The sequence below is a fragment of the Sinohyriopsis cumingii genome, chromosome 10, assembly GCF_028554795.1.
Source record: "Sinohyriopsis cumingii isolate HCF-2022 chromosome 10, ASM2855479v2, whole genome shotgun sequence".
Classification (NCBI taxonomy): Eukaryota; Metazoa; Mollusca; class Bivalvia; order Unionida; family Unionidae; genus Sinohyriopsis; species Sinohyriopsis cumingii.
In genome coordinates, this window is record NC_142970.1 from 84,662,067 (window position 1) to 84,681,199 (window position 19,133).

At 37.6% G+C, this 19,133-nt stretch overlaps 1 protein-coding gene and 1 non-coding gene across 2 annotated transcripts in view; both read left to right on the forward strand.

Annotated features, from left to right (window-relative positions):
• The first annotated feature begins 7,383 nt into the window (after positions 1-7,383).
• LOC149790496 (uncharacterized) overlaps positions 7,384-19,133 on the forward strand; it is a 116,926-nt gene continuing 105,176 nt past the window's right edge. The window contains exon 1 of the mRNA XM_089972543.1: positions 7,384-7,586. Coding sequence (XP_089828669.1) covers positions 7,557-7,586 — 30 coding nt within the window. The 5' untranslated portion in view covers positions 7,384-7,556. The remainder of the gene's footprint in view (positions 7,587-19,133) is intronic.
• Trnas-cga (transfer RNA serine (anticodon CGA)) lies at positions 8,497-8,569 on the forward strand. The gene has a single exon. It is a non-coding gene; the product is annotated as a tRNA-Ser (tRNA).

The following is a 19,133-nucleotide window of genomic DNA, read 5'->3' on the forward strand; positions in this document are numbered from 1 at the left end:
TGGAAGTTACCCGAGCCAGATAGATCGAACTAAGGGTTACTGGCAAGTTTCTGTAGCTGAAGAATCGAGGCAAAAGTCTGCATTTGAGACTCCCGTTCGTGCTCTTCGGTATGAAAACGGTACCCGCCAGTTTTGCCCGACTCATCGACTTTCTGATGTCCGGACTACATAATATTTCAGCATATTTTGACAACATCATCGCGTCAAGCAAAACTTGATCAGAACATATAGACAATCTGCGTGCCTTGATGCAATGTATACTGGAAGATGGCCTTAAAATAAAGCCGTCAAAGGGAGAGTTAGGAGCAGCTGAGATCGAAGTCCTCAAGCGTATCATTGGGTGAGGAAAAATTAAGACAGACGACAATACAATTAAGCAATGCGTGAATTTCCATTACCCACAACGAAAAAGAGAATTAGTTCTTGGAATGGTTGGATACTACAGAAAACTTCATAAGAACTCTGCCGAAGTAGCAGTACCATTAACCTCCATGACAAAGAAAGGAAGACCAACTATACTTGTATGGACTGAAGACGCCATCCAATCCTTGAAAATGTTGAAGAATGCTATTACTAATACCCCATTCCTTATTGCACCAGATTTCAGCAGGGAATTCATCGTGCAGACGGATGCTAGTGACATAGCAATTGGTGCTGTTCTAAACCAGACAGTGGACTATCAGGAGCATGCGGTGGTCTATATAAGCCGGAAACTTCTATCGCGGGAGCAGAAATATGGAGCTATCGAGAAGAAATGTCTTACGATCGTGTGGGCGATTGATTCTTTAAGGTATTACATGTCAGGAACATTCGGAATCGTGACTTACCACAACCCATGGACATGGTTACATCAAATGCAAAGTAAGAATCAGCGCCTACTTAGATGGTTTTGGCACTCCAGCCTTACAACTTCATTATAAAGAACAGGAGCAGAAAACAACATGGGAATGCATATGGATTATCGCGCATGTAACTGAAGTATGTAGGAATTAAATGACAGAAGATACTGGCGTGCTAAGTACACTTCAAAGGTGCTGAGAAACCTATTGGTATAGCCCAGGATTCCTGGATTTTTCGAACTCCACTGTGTTCTATTTTTGTAATCTTAAGGAACTTATGCTGATATAGACGGTAACCAGTTTGCTGGTTTTCCACTATTCTGGATGGTCACTGATGGAATTCAAGACTCTTTTACAGAATTTAACAGTAGTGACTCTAAGCTTTATGCATTTTAGCAGTAACATAAGCTGTATGTACGTTTTACAATTTTATTGATGTACCAAGCCAGCAAATTAATCTGAAAAAATATTGTATCGAAAACATAGTTTCCTCTTAAAAAGGGAGGTGTTATCAGTTAGATTCACACTCAGTGCCTGTATCAGATTCTAGCTGTTCGTAGTGACAGTTGGCCAAACCATTAATATCAGCAGTCTTGATATTTGTTACAAGAGACTGTCAACAGACTCATTCTGTTATTTACCTTCCCATGGCTAACTGAGCATGGACCAGTTCATGCCCTTGGACAAGGCACACGTGTTAAATTAATTAAACTTCCTTATCTCGCACCCTGACTAAAACAAGAACAGTGTGGGAGAGCTGGACTTGGTACTGTAAGCAACACAGGGTTCAGTTTTTGCGAAGATTTTATCTTTAGTTTACATAAAGTTGTTGGACCCTTATTCGGTGTTTGTGTGTCCTTTAAACCCGAATGTAACATTTAGAAAATGATTAGTAAAGAAATTATGCTATTATTTATCCAGTTTACTTTTAGTCTGTGGTGGCTAAAATATATATGACAAATAAATATTTAACTAATGTCTTCTAATATCTCTGTGATTTTCGTATTTGAAAACATTTTAAGTGAGATTAACAAATGAGAATATTCCATCATCATCATCAGTCTCATCGTCAATCACTTAACCCTTGAGGTCGCTGGGGCACCACACTTTACTTTACAACCAATTCTCTCCATCTTTCCCTGTTCTCTACGGCCCTTTGAAAATCTCCAAATCAGATGTATGTCCACTCCTTAATGTTGTCTTCCCACCTCTACATCTGCCTCTTCTTCTGAACCCTCGCACTGTGCCTTGCAAGATTGTTTCTGCCAGTCCAGATGATCTTGAGACATGACAGTACCACTTCAGTTTGCGCTTTTTTATACAGTGGTCAAGAAGACATCATAGGGTCCGATGGCTCGTTGGATCCTGTTGTGGACTTCTTCGTTCGTTACATTGTCAATATATGATATGCCCATGATCTTGGGGTATAATCTATTTTCGAAGGCTTGAACCCTACTTTGCAGATCTAATCTGAGCTTCCATGTCTCACAAGCATACAGAAAGATGGTTATGACAATCGAGCGTATCAGCCTTATTTTGGAACCAGAGCAATGTTGGTATCTTTCCATTTTGGTCTCAGCCTAGTTTCTGTTGCTGTTGCCTGGGCAATCCTGTTTAGTTGTTCTGGTTTCTAGCCCTAATCTGTGATAATTGATCCCACATACTTGAAGCATGTGGCTCTTTCCAACTTCTGTCCACTAACCCTTATTTCTGCAATGAAACCATTTGTGTTGTTTGTCATCAGTTTGGTTTTTGGCGCTAAACTCCATACCGTATGCCGTGGAGGCTGTGTCTAGGCGCTCAACCAAGTGAGATTAACAATTTAGAATATTTCGGTAGTTTATTGCTATTTATTGTTTTGCATATTTTCCTATTTATAATTGTGTTTGAAATTGTTACGTTTATGAAGGGTTATTAATGGATAATTCTCATTTAAGGGTTTTCAATAAAGTGAACATTGATGTTTAAAAAAAAACTTTATTTTGAAACATCTTTGTTTCCTCCTTTCGGAGATTAATAACAGAGCTAATTGATACAGACACGCGAATGACAAGGACAATACGTACAATTACATATGTAAATCACAAACTCGTACATAGAATCACATAATTACATATGTAAATTACATATTCATTCATATATAGACAGGGCCGGCGCCAGACCCCGCCATACTATATGGCACCCTAGGCAAGGTTAGATTCTGGCGCCCCCCCCCCCCGGAAAATATCAATCTCAAAATTTATAAACAATAAATTTTTAATTTAAAAAAATAAATGCGCCTCGTGAAATCAGCGCCCTAGGCGGCTGCCTAGTTTGCCCTTATGGTAGCGCCGACCCTGTATATAGATAGGAATGCATTTGGTATTTGGAATTCTGATAGTGCTTCCAACCAATAAAATGGATCGTTCGGATATTCTCTGATTCAGCATGATATATGATGTAAACAATACAATTATCAAATGTGGAAACTAGCAGAGATTGATTGATTGATTGTTTGTTTTTTAACGGCGCATCAGCACTTTTAGGCTATTTAGCGCCAAACAAAGTGTTACTTGTATAATCTTTTAAAACTTATAAAAGGTTCTATATCGACCAGCGATATAAAAGAACAAATGGTTGAAATTAAAAACGGTAAGATGGTAACGGTGCAAAATAAAGCTTCCCGATCAACGGGAGATGTAAAAAAGATGGATAGGTATTAAAATGGGACGGTATATATATTGCATAAAACTGCACAAGGTGATAGCATAAAAGTCAGAGTTTAGAGTAAATATTTACGGCTTTCAAGAACTCTATAATACGAGTGATGTTTATATTATCAAAAAGTTCTTTCATGTCATGCACAACGTAATAACGATCGCGCGTAGGTTGTAGGTCAAAGCACTCTATCATAAAGTGCTTGACAGTGAATGGTTCATTGCAAGAAACGCACTCTGGTGGGTCTTCACCTTTTAGTATGTGCGTGTGGGTGATATAAGTATGACCAATTCGGATTCTTGTAATGACTACCTCCTCCCTACGAATGGTTCTGTAGGAAGGAGTCCATTCTCCTAGAGTTGGTTTGATTGCATGAAGTTTATTATTTACAGCATCATTCCATGATGCCTGCCACTTCTGACGTAAGAACTTTCTGATACAAGGTTTAAAATCAGTATATGGTATTTTAAAATCAGATGGTTCTTGAGAAAGGGCCATTTTAGCAGCGCGATCTGCTTTTTCGTTACCTTTAATACCAATGTGGCTAGGTAACCAACAGTATATTATATTGTGGGAGACACTCAGCTCGGTATTTTTTACGAGTATGTTTTTCAATAATGGGTTCTCCAGTTTTCTATTGTGTAGTGACTGGAGTACTGATAGCGAGTCGGAGAAGATGATACTGTTTAAAATACGGTTCTTTTCTATATGTTGCAGAGCAAGGTCTATTGCTCTGATTTCGGCTGTAAAAATTGATGCTCCCTTTGGTAAGCGAACTTGCGTTGTGTGACTTCCACAAACAAAGGCTGCAGCAGCCTTTTCCTCATCCTTTGATCCATCAGTGTAAATTCTGGTATAGTTTTTAAATTCGGTGAGGAGTTCATGGTAAGAGTTGTGGAAGATAGAAGGGTTTGTTTCGGACTTTTTCCCATCGTGTAGCGTAAAACGTACTTTTGGTTGTTTAATTAGCCAGGGTGGTGTTTCGGAGATGGATGTTTTCTGAATTTTTGAAAGATCTATATTTGTAGTGTCAAGGCTGGATGATATTCTAATGCCAAAGGAAGGTATGGCGTTTGGTTTATTTTCGTATAAAGTTTTGTATTTGGGTTGAATAACAGCCGAAAAAGCAGGATTCAGAGGGTTTGATTTTAATTTGAGAGCATATTGTGCGGAAAGCATTTCTCTACGATGCGATAACGGTGGTTCATTCGCCTCAGCTAGAAGGCTTTCACACGGGGATGTTTTAAATGCTCCCAGAGCCAGTCTTATTCCCTGATGATGAATTGGATCAAGCATTTTAAGATACGATTTTCTGGCAGAACCATACACAACGCAACCATAGTCTAGTTTGGAGCGAATAAACGTTCTGTATAAATTTAGGATGACTTTTCTATGAGCACCCCAGTCAGTGTGCGCTACTACTTTAAGTAGGTTAAGTGCTTTTAAGCATTTAGCTTTTAAGTTCTTTAGGTGTGGAATAAAGGTCAGTTTTCTGTCAAAGATTATACCTAAAAATTTGGTTTCCTCAACAACTGGAATAGGTGTTCCATCCAGTGTGAGGTTCGGTTCATCGTAAAACTAGCAGAGATATTACATCAAAATATATGAGCAATTATATAGCTACGTAACAAAAGCTGTGTAGTCAAGTTATAAAGGTAACACGGCGGGATAATTTCGAGTAAATTCATTTATTTATCGTTGTTTCGTTAGTTAACCTTAAAACGTCACAAGCTAACAAACATTCTATTAGTTACAAAATTCATTTAGGCTTCCTGCAGAAAATATAGCAGCTGACATCATAACATTTATGTAGGCTTCTGGGACATTCAGTCCACATGTTTATGGGAATTCCCTTCCCAGTAAGTGCTGAACAAATTCTTCGTTAAATATATTTTGAAGATACGCACCAAGTACAATATCAAAATTATTGATAATATGCAACCAAAACAGATCCCTATTCTTTGAGTTTTGAACACGTGACAAGCATATGAATAATAACATCAGTATACGGAGTATTGCAATGTTGGCAATTATAAAGTGTCATACTGTATGGAGTTACCAAAAACCTGGCCAAACTTTTGACCAGTTTAAGCTCTTTGTTTGACCTAGGTATTTGCCACAAAAATGGCAGACATGGTCTTACGAGTAAATACCAATGCGAGACAAAACTGCATAAGGGTAAGACATGAGGCATGATGTTTGAAGAATGTATAACATTTTGCATAAATATAGAATACAAAATGTCGGGGACAGGAACGAACGTTGAAAAAGCACATATTTTTATCAGCAAAATTTGGAGAAATATATAAAAAGTTTGAAAAAATGTTTTTAAAATCACCCGAGTCTTTCAAAACTATTCGAAAATATTTTATTTTACCCTCTTCAACGCGAAAAATATAGTACTTTACCCTTTATAACACGAAAATATATTTGTTCAATTTAATAACTAGAAGCCTTGAACCCTTCCACATAGTCTTAAACAAAATATCATACTCGTATAATGAAACGTACAATGATGTCCGTCATTTGGCTTGCACACCAGAAAGTGCAGTTGTTGACAACCAACAACTTATTACGAATCTAAGACTGCATTTAGTGCAGTCTTTTATAAATTTGTATACGCGAAGCAGTCAACACAGAGGTATAGACCACATGTGTCTTCAATCATGCTTTAATTACAGCTGGATTTTCCTATCCTATGAAACATTACATAATTTAGCTATCTATTTTACAGTATGGAGTGCAAACTGATACAGTAGCTATTCCTGGAACTCTGAAGACAGATACTGACCTTGAAAAATGCCAGCAACAGTATCACAGGGTTAGGTTCATATGATTCCCCGGGAGTGTTTGGCAATATTTAAAGGCTTGGTGGGATGGTGTAATTTTGCGGTAAATTATGAATTAGTTGCCTGGGACCGTGATAAAAGTCATTGCGAGGGGATGAAAATTACTATGTCTCGATAATATGTCCATCTTATTTTAAAAAACATTTACCATTTAACATTTGGTCTAGAGGCGGGAGGAGGGTAGGGGTTGTGAGAGGGAAATTGCCCTCGGTCGTCAGGCAAAGGGAGGCTCCGTTTAGAGCTTCTCTGTTTCTTTTTTTTTTTTGGGTGTGTGTGTGTGTGTGTTGCTGAAATGTTCATAGTATTTCACCTTCACCATAGTGTTAGGACGAGGTTTCTTCATAAAACTGGCGGGGGGGGGGGGAGGGGGAGGTGAGCAACTGACATGAAAACTGTTCTATGTAACAAAGTAGGGCGCCACAAACACTCACTCCGCCAATGAGGCAGTCTTCTTCATTTTTCTGTCTGGGAAGTGGTTGGGGGGCATATCCTGGTTGCATTGTTTTCCACTAGAACAGCTACCACAAGTGTGATTGATTTTAGCTTGCAAATTAAAAATCGCGATATATGTAATACTTGCATGTGTATTAACATCTTATGAAATACAGCTTTTAGTAATCAATAAAGACATGACATTTCAATAATCGTTTGAAGGACTTCGATAGTCGTTTGAAGGACTTCGATATTTTTTCGAAGGATAGATTTGCACAGTTGTATATAATTTTCAAGAAGTGTCATTTTAGGCTAATGATTAACATACTTTCGTAAAAATTAAAAGAATAGAGCCATTTCATTTTGCCACATGCACGTGCCCACAGTAACGACTGGTGTGTGTGTGTGTGTGTTATTATTATGTGGTAAATTTATGCAGTCTTATGATTGCCTTAGATTGATTAGTTACAATATATAGATTGTACAGTACGTTAAGATGGAAATGAAAGATAAATGCTCTCCAGGCATCCCTTATAAACTGGTCTTATGGTTTATAGGTTGATGACACCATCTGGTATATTCAGTGCAAAAACCTACGAAATCCTGGACCAGACTATGACCAGTCTCGAGCTGTTATTATTGCTGCTGCTGCAAACATGGGAAACGCATCGCCGATCTCACCTTACTACTAGTGTTGTGTAGATAACAAGGACTTGGGTTTTCCACTTCAACGGCAGGCATGAAGAAAATAGCATTAAACATCCTGAAGGTATGTGTATCTTTTTACTCTTAAGAGTCGGCGTTTGTTTTTTTATGCTGGGGTTTGGGGGTTTTGTTTAGAATTCCAGCATACTAACATTTCCTGCCATAGAATAGTAGACCCCAGTAATGTTTACCCAACTCTGGCTAAATGTATCTTCTTTGAATCCGTATCAATGATCAACACTACGAAATGTTTGGTACACAGGATGAAATTGGAGTCTGTTTAATTACGCTGTTTTGTCTGAAATTTATTGCATAAAATTTGCCAGATATTGTAGAATCAACGTATACAGTGTCTTTATTTTGTTTGTGTATTTGGATTTTTAACACTAGTAAAACACCATCCATTCATTCAAAGGAACAAAAATGATTCAGTTGATTAATCATTAATCAGTTATTAAGTACGTTCTTAAGCAACAGTTCCAACCCAAATGAATTGTAGATTCAACACTAGAGGCATTATTTTCCACACATACACACGCATACACATCACAGAGTATTTATTTAAGTGAGTTGTAGTTTCGTGAGGCCGAAAGGTAATTTCATTTGTTCTGTGTTAACAACCTTACATGTAACAGTCCTATATACCTATTACGAAACAGTTCAGACACATTTTGTCAGTTTACGGACTGGATTACAGTGGTTGAGTGTCATTTTTCTCCGACGTTTTCTGCTAATGCTATTTTTAAACATATGAAATGGTATATGACCTACATGTATTTTGTGTAGTCTGGTTATGATAACGGAGCTACGAACTTCACTGATTCTCTACCAAATTCCTAGCTTGGAGGATGCGAACAGGTGACATGATCAGTGCAGGTAACTGGTGATCTTTCTATTTTTATATCGATCTCTCTATCCGGCACATCCAGTTTTTCAACTCAAACCACTCTTCAAGTTGAACTCGTACCTCGACCGATCCGGTGGCCTAGTGGTTAGAGCGTCCGCTTCGAATGCGGGAGGTCGTGGGTTCGATCCCCGGCCGAGTCATACCAAAGACTTACAAAAGTGGTACTAACAGCTGCCTCGCTTGGCTCTCATCCTCATCCTTACCCCCACAACAACACACATGCGCACACAAAACAGAAAAAGGCATTTTGCAAAAATGAAAATTATTGTAGATTTTCACTCCAAAGTGTTCATTGTACAGTCTGTAACAATTACTCAGGAATGTAACCTAGTTTCGTCCTAGAAATAAAAACTAGCATCTAACTAGCTAGACGAATAAATAAATTAGAAGATTTATATTTGCATAAATTAAGAAACTGTGTTAAAACGTTTCTACTAATGTCAGAACATCAATGTTTACATAGATCTGGGAATTCAATAATGCAATCTTTACCATCCGTGAAAAGTAATATTTCTTACCTTGATCGCTAGGTGACAATGTGTGAGGAAGGACAAGTGGTGATGGTTTATTATGACAGGTGTTGATGTTGATGATAGTAAGGTAGTTTGTGTTTATGTTGTACATTATCCATCATAATCAGTGTTTGTATTGGAGTAATAGACCGATCATTTTCATTGCGTCATTTATTATTATTATTATTATTATTATTACACAAAAGACATCTTAATTCGAAGAGATTGCTAACTAATTTAAATGCAGTGATTATATTTTTAAACTCGAAACTACAAAGTTAGCTTTGTTTCGTTAAAGACAAATGTTTACTGTACATTTCACTTGTGTACGATCTGATTTGGTATATTTCAGTCTTACCTTGTTCCTGAGTAGAAATCTTTCTGTGTTTTCCATTATTAAAGAGTAACTACATATAACGGAACGTACTGTGGTTATTAAATGAACGCGTCTGAATTAAGCAGTCTTTTTCTAATGTTGCAAATTTGTAGCAGTAATTACAGGCACGGTGTGTTCATAAACGATGAATTGGTCCATCAAGATATTATAGCCAGTCAAAATTATTCAAGCGTAGCAAACAATTTTGGGCGCCACCCCCACACCGCAAAACTTAAATATGGGCTCCTTCTCAATAAAAATAGATGTTTGATGGAATTTTGCACACACCACCCCACCCCACCCCCGTCTATTGCGGGGGGGGGGGGGCTCCGGCGGTTGTCATGCAACTGTTCATGTGGTGTTGTAAATCACTTTTTTGCTGGCGGCCATGCGAATCTAGATTGCTTTCTTCCGGTTGCTGTAGATCTTGGATCTTCTCATCAAGGTGTAGTAAAATAAATATTCCACCTCCTTGTAGGTTAGAACCCAGGACATGTTACGAGAATATCACTCTTGTGATAAAATAAATTATTTTATTTTACGATGGTGTTTACTCAAGGAAGGCGAGTTGATTTGATACAGAAATGGTTGTTAATTAACCATACTAAAGAAGTATTGTAGTTTGTAACAGTTTTATTATTTTGAGGCAATACAAATCCCCATAAATAAACAACCCAATCAAGCAGCCGTTTGAGGGCTTTTTTAAAAAAAAATGCCAATCTCTAATTCAAATATAATCAACAAAATCTGTTTAAAGAATCAAGTTGAGCAAATGAGCAAGTTTGTAACTAAATTTTAAAAAAAAGAAATTACCGCATGTACTCGCTTATAGGTATGATTCTGATGCAAGCAACATAGAATCTAATATGCAGTTGCATAAAAAAAAACTAACTAAACACAATCCCCAAAGAAACATTGGCTTTAGGGAAAATCACAAAGACGAGAAAAGCTACAGTGAATGTTTTTCTCTGGTTTCGACTGAGATTGTTAAATCAACACATCTGCCGTAGGGAGACTTTTGTTCAACTGCAAGATTATCTCGTTAATTAGTTAACAGTGTACACCCATGTAAGGTGAACTGGTTCATTGATAGTATTAAATACTCAAATTTAACCATCATATGGCGTATAACAATCCTTTCAAGTGCACTGGATCCAGCAAGATTCCTTTTCTTTCCTGGTCTGGGGACTCCAGTAGAGGTTGTGAGCATTAGCAATAAGTGTTATATCACTGAACGTGTGGCCAGGGGAGAAGTGTTCTGCAACCGGGCTTCTGTACAGCTTTTTTGTCATCCAATCAGATCTATGAATTTTGATCCTTTTGTGTAGCTTTTCAGTTTCTCCGACATACTGAAGGCTACAGATCTTACATGTGATGAGATAAATGACATTCTCAGTTTTGCACGTTTTGTTTAGACCATGTATGTTTAATTTTTCTCTAGTCACTGTGCTAGAAAATGTCCTGGACTATATCATATGTTGACAGGTTTTGCACTTTTTATCGCCACAGGGGCCAGATTGACTAGGGTGGTCTTGATTAGTGATTGGCGTTAGCTTCGTGCTAAATAGGATGTCCTTTGAGGTTTTTTGGTCTCCGGTAGGATAATTCATGTTTGTTTGGCAGGATTAACTTTAGTGCGTCTGACGATTCCACGAAGGGCCATATATAAAGGATACAAATCATATGGCGAATAACAATCATTTCAAGTGCACTGGATCCAGCAAGGGATCACGTGTGTCAGGGATTGATTAAGATAAAGGCAATAAACTGACAACGGACAGTGCGAAATTAGTATCTCGCTAGCCTGTGCGCATATGTAGATAGATAGATAGATAGATAGATAGATAGATAGATAGATAGATAGATAGATAGATAGAGGTTTTTGCACACAAAATGTATGTGTAGTTACTCATGATTAAAACACATTGTATACAGTGCATATATTTTATGAAAACATTAAGGAACTTATTTTAAGAATGGTATGCTACCTTGTGTGTTTGCTTATATGTCGGGTCCAAATGCAAACTTCGTAGACCTGTGTGTGTGTGTGTGTGTGTGTGTGTGTGTGTGTGCATGTATGTGCATACATTCATTTTATTCCACAATTAATTCACTATAAAATATACATTTTCAAGTCAAATACGGGTGACCTATTATGTGACTCGTTATGATTGAGAATTACACCCTCCGTCTTCCATTCTGTTCGATATAGAAACACACATGAATCAAGAAAACACGTAGAAACTGGACACCCGATGTTCAGGGTTCAGAGTACGTGGTACATCTCCCACCACCGTCCACCAGAACGGCCGTGACTCATATCCGAATCCTAAATCTCGAATGATGACATACAGAGTAACTTAGAGGACGTACATGCACAAAAAATTAAATGAAAATTATGTAAGGCACACTTTTGAACTGAACCCTCAATTTAAATGACAAATCTCTCTCTCTCTTTCTCTGATCAATTTTAGTACTATCTTTTTTACTTTTTACACGAATCGTGTTTTCATTTATTCGTGTGAAGTACAGAGGTGGACTATTAAGTTATCAGACATTATGCGGCTTCCACGTGAAACTAAAATTGATAGCAGTGAATGCGCGGAGAGAAGAAGATGGGCGCGCGTGGACCAAGAACTACCACTTTACTCACAGTTGCAGAGCTATCTTCGTGCAGCTGAAGTATTCTTGAAACTTCACGATTTAGATTAGTACATTTCAACTTTATGATAAGACTTGTCTGATATACAAGTCAAGCCACTTGATAGAACTTTAGACTCTATTCGTATGTATGTTTCTTTCTAGATAAATGCATGATACTATATCTTTTATCGTATCCTTGTTTGAAAAGCAAAGATGTTAGACGTGTGATTTCTGGGTCATCATTACGATAAAGTTAAGTTTTACAAGATAAGTTGCCACCGTATGTTTCGCTGTTTCTTTGTTGTATATAACGCTGTTCCTTAAATAACAGGAGTATTGTCCTATCCAATATACATGTAATTCGTATTGTTCATGTGATGCACTGCAATATAAGGCGGTCTTGCTTATATCGCGATAAACTTGTATGGCTCCAATTTTTGCACAAGGTTCTTGTAGCATTGTTACTTTACAACGTTTGATAAGTAGTTGATGTTACAATTATGTTACTCAGATGGGGGGGGGGGCATAATTTCGATATTTTTTGTTTGAAAAATATTTTATTGTATTTTTGGGGAAGCGGTGAAGGTTTTTAAAAAAAGTCATTATGCTGGAATTTTTTTTAAAAACCCATGCCTTATTCTATACGCATTGCTATATTACAGCCCAATTAAAAATGAATTCTATGAAATTTAAAAAGTAACATTATACTGGAAGGGAAATAACGTATCATTTCAGATAATCATTACTTTTTATATCGCCAAGATAAAGAGAAACGGAGCCCATGTCTAGAGTGATAGTTTAACAATAAAACTCATTTCAGACAGTTCTTGAAAAATTAAGATCTGCTGTTGAACCACAATGACCTTACCATCGAAAATCGACTAGTGTTGGGAATAAGTTTAAATTTAAAATTCGACAATCAGTTCTCAGAATCGAGCAACCGTCTGCTCCAGCTGCTTTCTGTTTTCAAAGAAAATTTCATTGTGGCATAGTTGGAAACGGTTCTCTGTGTTCCCGTAGAATTACCATTCACCCGTATATCTTACGAAAAAGAAAGAAAGACAGAAAAAAACCCGGACGCATTATACTGATGATCGACAACCCTTAAGAATGCATAACTGAAATGGTATACCGTAAATCCGGTAAATATGCTTGTTCGTGGTAGTGAAAACATTAAACTTAGAAATTAATGGCGTAAAAATAAAACTCAAAGTTATATATTATAATCATTTATAGTTGATTATTTGGAATCATTATATATATATATATATATATATATATATATATATATATATATATATATATATATATATATATATATATATCACTGAAGTCAACTACTCTTATCCCAACCTACCCTCTCACCGACGACTTAGTAACTGCGGATGGATGATGGGATCATGTCAGAATGTTTGAAATAAAATGTGTGCATCAGCTTCAATTCCTTGTGCAAAATACACTTATCTACCATTAATATTGTTTTATGTTCGGCTGCATGCTCTTTGCTCCCTTAACTGTCAATTTTCAGTCTGTTCCGGTCTGAATAGATAAGGGCAAGCATTTTTTGTGTTACCAGCCAGATCAGAGAATAATCAAAGTATTAGTTACAGAGCAGAGTTATATTCAATTCCACTTAATCTACGCAAGCTGCCGTTCCGCTCATATCATCATATTACTGCTAATAAGGTACAATTTGAAGTTGCACGTTTTGTCCCGCCTTTCTGAATTAGTAACATGAGTGAAAGTCGGTAGCTCTCCTGCTTTCCATAGCATGAAACGAGAAAGAAAGGCGTTCTGTATGGTCATATTCTCTCTTCCGCATCACGCTTCAAAAGTCCCAAGAAAAGCGTTGAATTACACAAGTCTGGTTCTCTCATCATTGTTAAGAACAAAAGAAAAGAAGACAAAGAATCGTATGCAGATGTACGATTCTGGTGGTTTATTTCTCCATATTTCCATTCCTACACGATCCACAATAAAGACTCAGAATCTGAGAGTGGCGGTGGATAGTTGTGATTTCAATCTGACTGGAAATATGAATATAATTCTTGAGTTAAATTTTTTAAAATAAACTCACAAGTTTGAATAGCTTGCATATTGCTATTCTCACCCAGTTCACTAGAAACGTTAAAATGGACGCTTTACACCACCACTTATTCTTATATTAAGTTATTTACATATAATGTTAATATTAAAACAAATGACCCATTACCATGACCTCTTATAAAAGTTAGTGTAATATCAAGTTGCATGATAATGAGGGAGTACTCAGTGCACCATAGCTCCTGGATGACTCATTTATTTGTGCACGGTGTCCTTTAATGTAGATGAGTATGTATGCATTGGTTTTGATGACACATCATTACAATCATCGCTATATAGTATTAAGCAAATGCTATGTAACACTCCTCGCTATATAGTGTTATGCAAATGCTAGGTAACAATCATCGCTATATAGTGTTATACAAATGCTAAGTAACAATCCTCGCTATATAGTGTTAAGCAAATGCTAGGTAACAATCATCGCTATATAGTGGTATGCAAATGCTAAGTAACAATCCTCGCTATACAGTGTTATACAAATGCTAAGTAACAATCCTCGCTATATAGTGTTATACAAATGCTAGGTAACAATCCTCGCTCAGTAATGTTATGCAAATGCTAGGTAACAATCCTCGCTATACAGTAGTAAGCAAATGCTAGGTAACAATCCTCGCTATATAGTGTTGCACAAATGCTAGGTAACAATCCTCGCTATATAGTGTTATACAAACGCTAGGTAACAATCCACGCTATACAGTAGTAAGCAAATGCTAGGTAACAATCCTCGCTATAGAGTAGCATGCAAATGCTAGGTAACAATCCTCGCTAAGTAGTTTTATACAAATGCTAGGTAACAATCCTCGCTATATAGTGTTATACAAATGCTAGGTAACAAATCCTTGTTAATAATCTCCATGAAGAAAACCCCTGCAACCAAAGTAAATATCCTATTCTGTATTTATAAATCAGTAAAGACAACGTTCGTAGTCTAGTTTATTAGAGTCGAATTGTAGCTTACACAATGATCTGCATTCCACCGCTAAGTTCAGCTGATTAGCCATTCTTGTCGGTCTGAGAAAAAAAAATCACTAGTCTATTTTAGTAAAGATTACCACCTACGTCAGTTAAAGTCTGCTGAAATTTTGTACAAGTTGCAGCTTGACGATTTGTACAATCGCACTGTTTCATTGGATAATAAGAAAGGTCATGGGAAGGTCAGATACAAAATAGATGGCAGATGGACGAGTGCCTGTTTGGAAATGGATGCTGATGAGCACGATAGAAGAGAACAATTTACTAGCGGAGAAAAGCCATGGTGATGGTACAATGGAGAGGACTATACTGGAATTGAAATGGCTATAATAATGACCAGGGTGGGCTGCGGAGAATGGAAAGTGTTTGGTTGTCGCAGTGAATGATCCGTGTTTAACCGCACACAAACACATGGAACGTTATCTCATAGCTGAAGTACATTTTAAGTGTCTCACTCAGAATCACACCACGCAGGGCCAGACCAGGTAAAGTGTTGTGGGTCCCCCTCACCACCACCACCACCAATGTTAAAATAGCACCGACCTTCTTCGAATGGGTACCAAAGAAAAAGTCTGTGTCTGCTTAACGCAAAATGTGCATAATACCCAATGCGCAAGAATGAAACGATGGCCAAATTTCAAGTGACAAGAGACTGTACGTTTGTTTGTGGATACATTTTGTTGTTTTTATTTTAGCCGGGGGAGGGATCCGGAAACCTACTCCAACCTCCCGATCCGGCCCTGCCGTGGGTGCTGACTTGACCTGGGCTGTGCTGGGTTTCGAATCTGTACCTTTCGTGTAAAAAGTTCAGAACACCGAGTCACTGTGGCGTCAAGGAGCTTTTATAGAATTGGCGGAACGGAAGTTATTGTGTGTGTGTGTGTGTGTGTGTGTGTGTGTGTGTGTGTGATTTGGATTTTTAACCTAGCTTTAAGAGCTTTTCAGTCATATCACTTCGATGTCTGCAGTGTGGCAGTTTATAGGATGTCTAGCACTAGGGAATAATAATAATAATAATAATAATAATGAGGACTTTGTATAGCGCATAATCTTTAGAAGCTCTAAGCGCTTTACAACATTAGACAATACATATAAGATAAAAAAACATATAATGATATGATTACAAAAACAAACACCATGAAATTAGAAAACATTAAAAACATCCTGAGAATATTTAAGGCAGGAAACATTATTAGGTCTTTAAGTTTGTTCTTGCAGTCAAAATAAGTGAGTTTTGAGAGCACTCTTGAATGTGATCACTGTGTCTTTGTGCCTAAGTTTATTGGACAATTCATTCCACGTTGCTGGGCCCTGGTGCCTCAGACATGTAGCATGATGTCCCACCAAGTCATATTATCCTGACACCAGGCCGACCAGTCCTAACACTAACCTCTTAATGCTGAACGTCTAGCGACGCAGCTGTTAGTACCGTCTTTGGTATGACTCGGCCGGGGTTCAATCTCGCGACCTTCCGCATCTGAGGCGGACGCTCTAACCACTAGGCCATCGGAGCAGACGGAAGCTATGGTGGAATGAAATGGACGTTGATTGAAATTTGAATAGGTGAGCCATGCTTGAATGGAGTGAGCTATAATAAAATGAAGTTGCTATGGTGAATCTGATTTGTCTGTGATGGAATGGGTAATTTTTATATTTAAAAAAGTCTGTTGGGTTATGATGAAATCGTAGTATTATCCATTTTATGGCATTTCCCTGGGACTGGAATGTGTTAGTGCATAATGAAGTGGGCTAAATTGATTTGGATGGGCGGTGGAGTAATGAAGTGAACTTATAATATATTTAGGCTTTTGGCTGAATGAAGTGAACTATGATTTAATACAGCTTGAATAGAGTAAGCTGTGATGGAAAGGAGTAGGTTATGTTGGAATTGGGTAGGCTGTGTTTGAATAGGTAGGCTGTGGGGGAATGGAGTAGGTTGTGTTGGACGGGGTAGGCTGTGTTGGAATAGGATAGGCTGTGGTGGAATGGAGTAGGATATGTTGGAATGTGGTAGGCTGTGTTTGAATAGGATAGGCTGTGGTGGAATGGAGTAGGTTATGTTGTAATAGGATAGGCTGTGGTGGAATGGAGTAGGCTATGTTGGAATAGGATAAGCTGTGGTGGAATGGAGTAGGCTATGTTGGAATGGAGTAGGCTGTGTTTGAATAGGGTAGGCTGTGATGGAAAGGAGTAGGATATGTTGGAATGGGGTAGGCTGTGTTTGAATAGGATAGCTTGTGGTGGAATGGAGTAGGTTATGTTGGAATAGGATAGGCTGTGGTGGAATGGAGTAGGCTATGTTGGAATAGGATAGGCTGTGGTGGAATGGAGTAGGCTATGTTGGAATAGGATAGGCTGTGGTGGAATGGAGTAGGTTATGTTGGAATAGGATAGGCTGTGGTGGAATGGAGTAGGCTATGTTGGAATAGGATAGGCTGTGGTGGAATGGAGTAGGCTATGTTGGAATAGGATAGGCTGTGGTGGAATGGAGTAGGCTATGTTGGAATGGGGTAAGAGGAGGTGGAGTGGGAGTAGGCTATGTTGGAATGGATGGAGTAGGCTGTGGTGGAAAGGAATATGCTGTTAGGCTATGTTGGAATGGGGTAGGCTGTGTTGGAATGGAGTAGGCTATGTTGGAATGGATGGTGTTGGCTGTAGTGGAATATAGTATGCTGTGGTGGAACAATTTTTTTTTGTGATATATTATACTTAGCTGAGGTGAAATATTTGTGCGGGATAAAGTTGTATGAAACTGATATTAAGTGAGAATGATTTATATGATGGGGTGGTATCAGGCATTTCCTGTTTGATTTACTCTAATGACATTGAAGTGGGTTGTTTTTGCGGGATATGTTTGTATGTATTGAGGTAAAATAATAATAACTCGTGTATCCTGCGTGTACATCAGCCATGAAAGATTTATGTTTTCATAATAATTGCAATATACCTCAGATTGACAGCATTATTAAATTATTACAGTGATTACTTTACATGAAATAAGATCATGTTGAAACTTAAATACATAGATATTGATATATTTGTGAAGAGAGGTTATAAATTACAATATGTGGAACGCAAATTAATTTCTAGTAAACTCACTGCCTTACAATGATGAAGATATCATGTTTATCTCGTCCTTAGAAAAGTAAAGAACAATAAACACATCGAGTAAAGATGACTTGAAATTAGCGAAATTTTTATAAAATTTAATCAATCATTTTAAATAGAGTTCTTAAAACGCCAAGTTTCTCAGAACCCAATAACTCTTTAAACTTTAGCACATTTGTCTCACACAGGTGTGCTTGGGTAATAGGTGCTCTCATTGTTCTCTGAAATAGCTACATTCAAGGAGATAATGACATTCATCATCCACACTGTTGATACGACTTCATAAACACATCATCAAGTCAGTAACCGGATAATATTAATGTGCTGAATTTATTACGCACACAGCATCTACAATAAATCCCAAAATTTAAGAGGAGTTAAAGCGGTACAGTGGACCCCGCTATAAAACCTTTCAGTATAACGCTGCCTGTCACACACACACACACACACACACACACACACATACACACCCACACACACACATATATATATCTGTGTGTGTGTGTGATTTATTTCACTCATATTTCCTTCTTGACTCAAAAAAAACAAATTATACTGCGATTTTACGTCATTAAATTTTTGTGTGTGTTTTCATGCACCGACGTAAGATAACCTTCTTGGAGTATCCCTAATTATAAAACACCTTTTTGATGCATACTTTTTATCGTATAACCTTTCTTGTAGGCGCTAAAAAAAAAACTTGCAGTGATAGCAAACCTTTAAATCCAAAATCAACTTAACAATCACCTGTATAAGACTCACTCTCGTATAAAACTGGTCACTTATGTCTCCCATTAACAGCATTATGAAAAAAGAGAAATGTACAACACTCTCTCACTATAATGTCTTGTATTATAACACGGTTCCTGTCATAACGCGGGTATGATAATGAATTGCATTTCAGTGAACCGTAGTAAAATTATTTACCATGTACTAAATTATAAGGCGGTCTTACTTATTACACTGGGTACTTTTTTATGGCCCGCATTT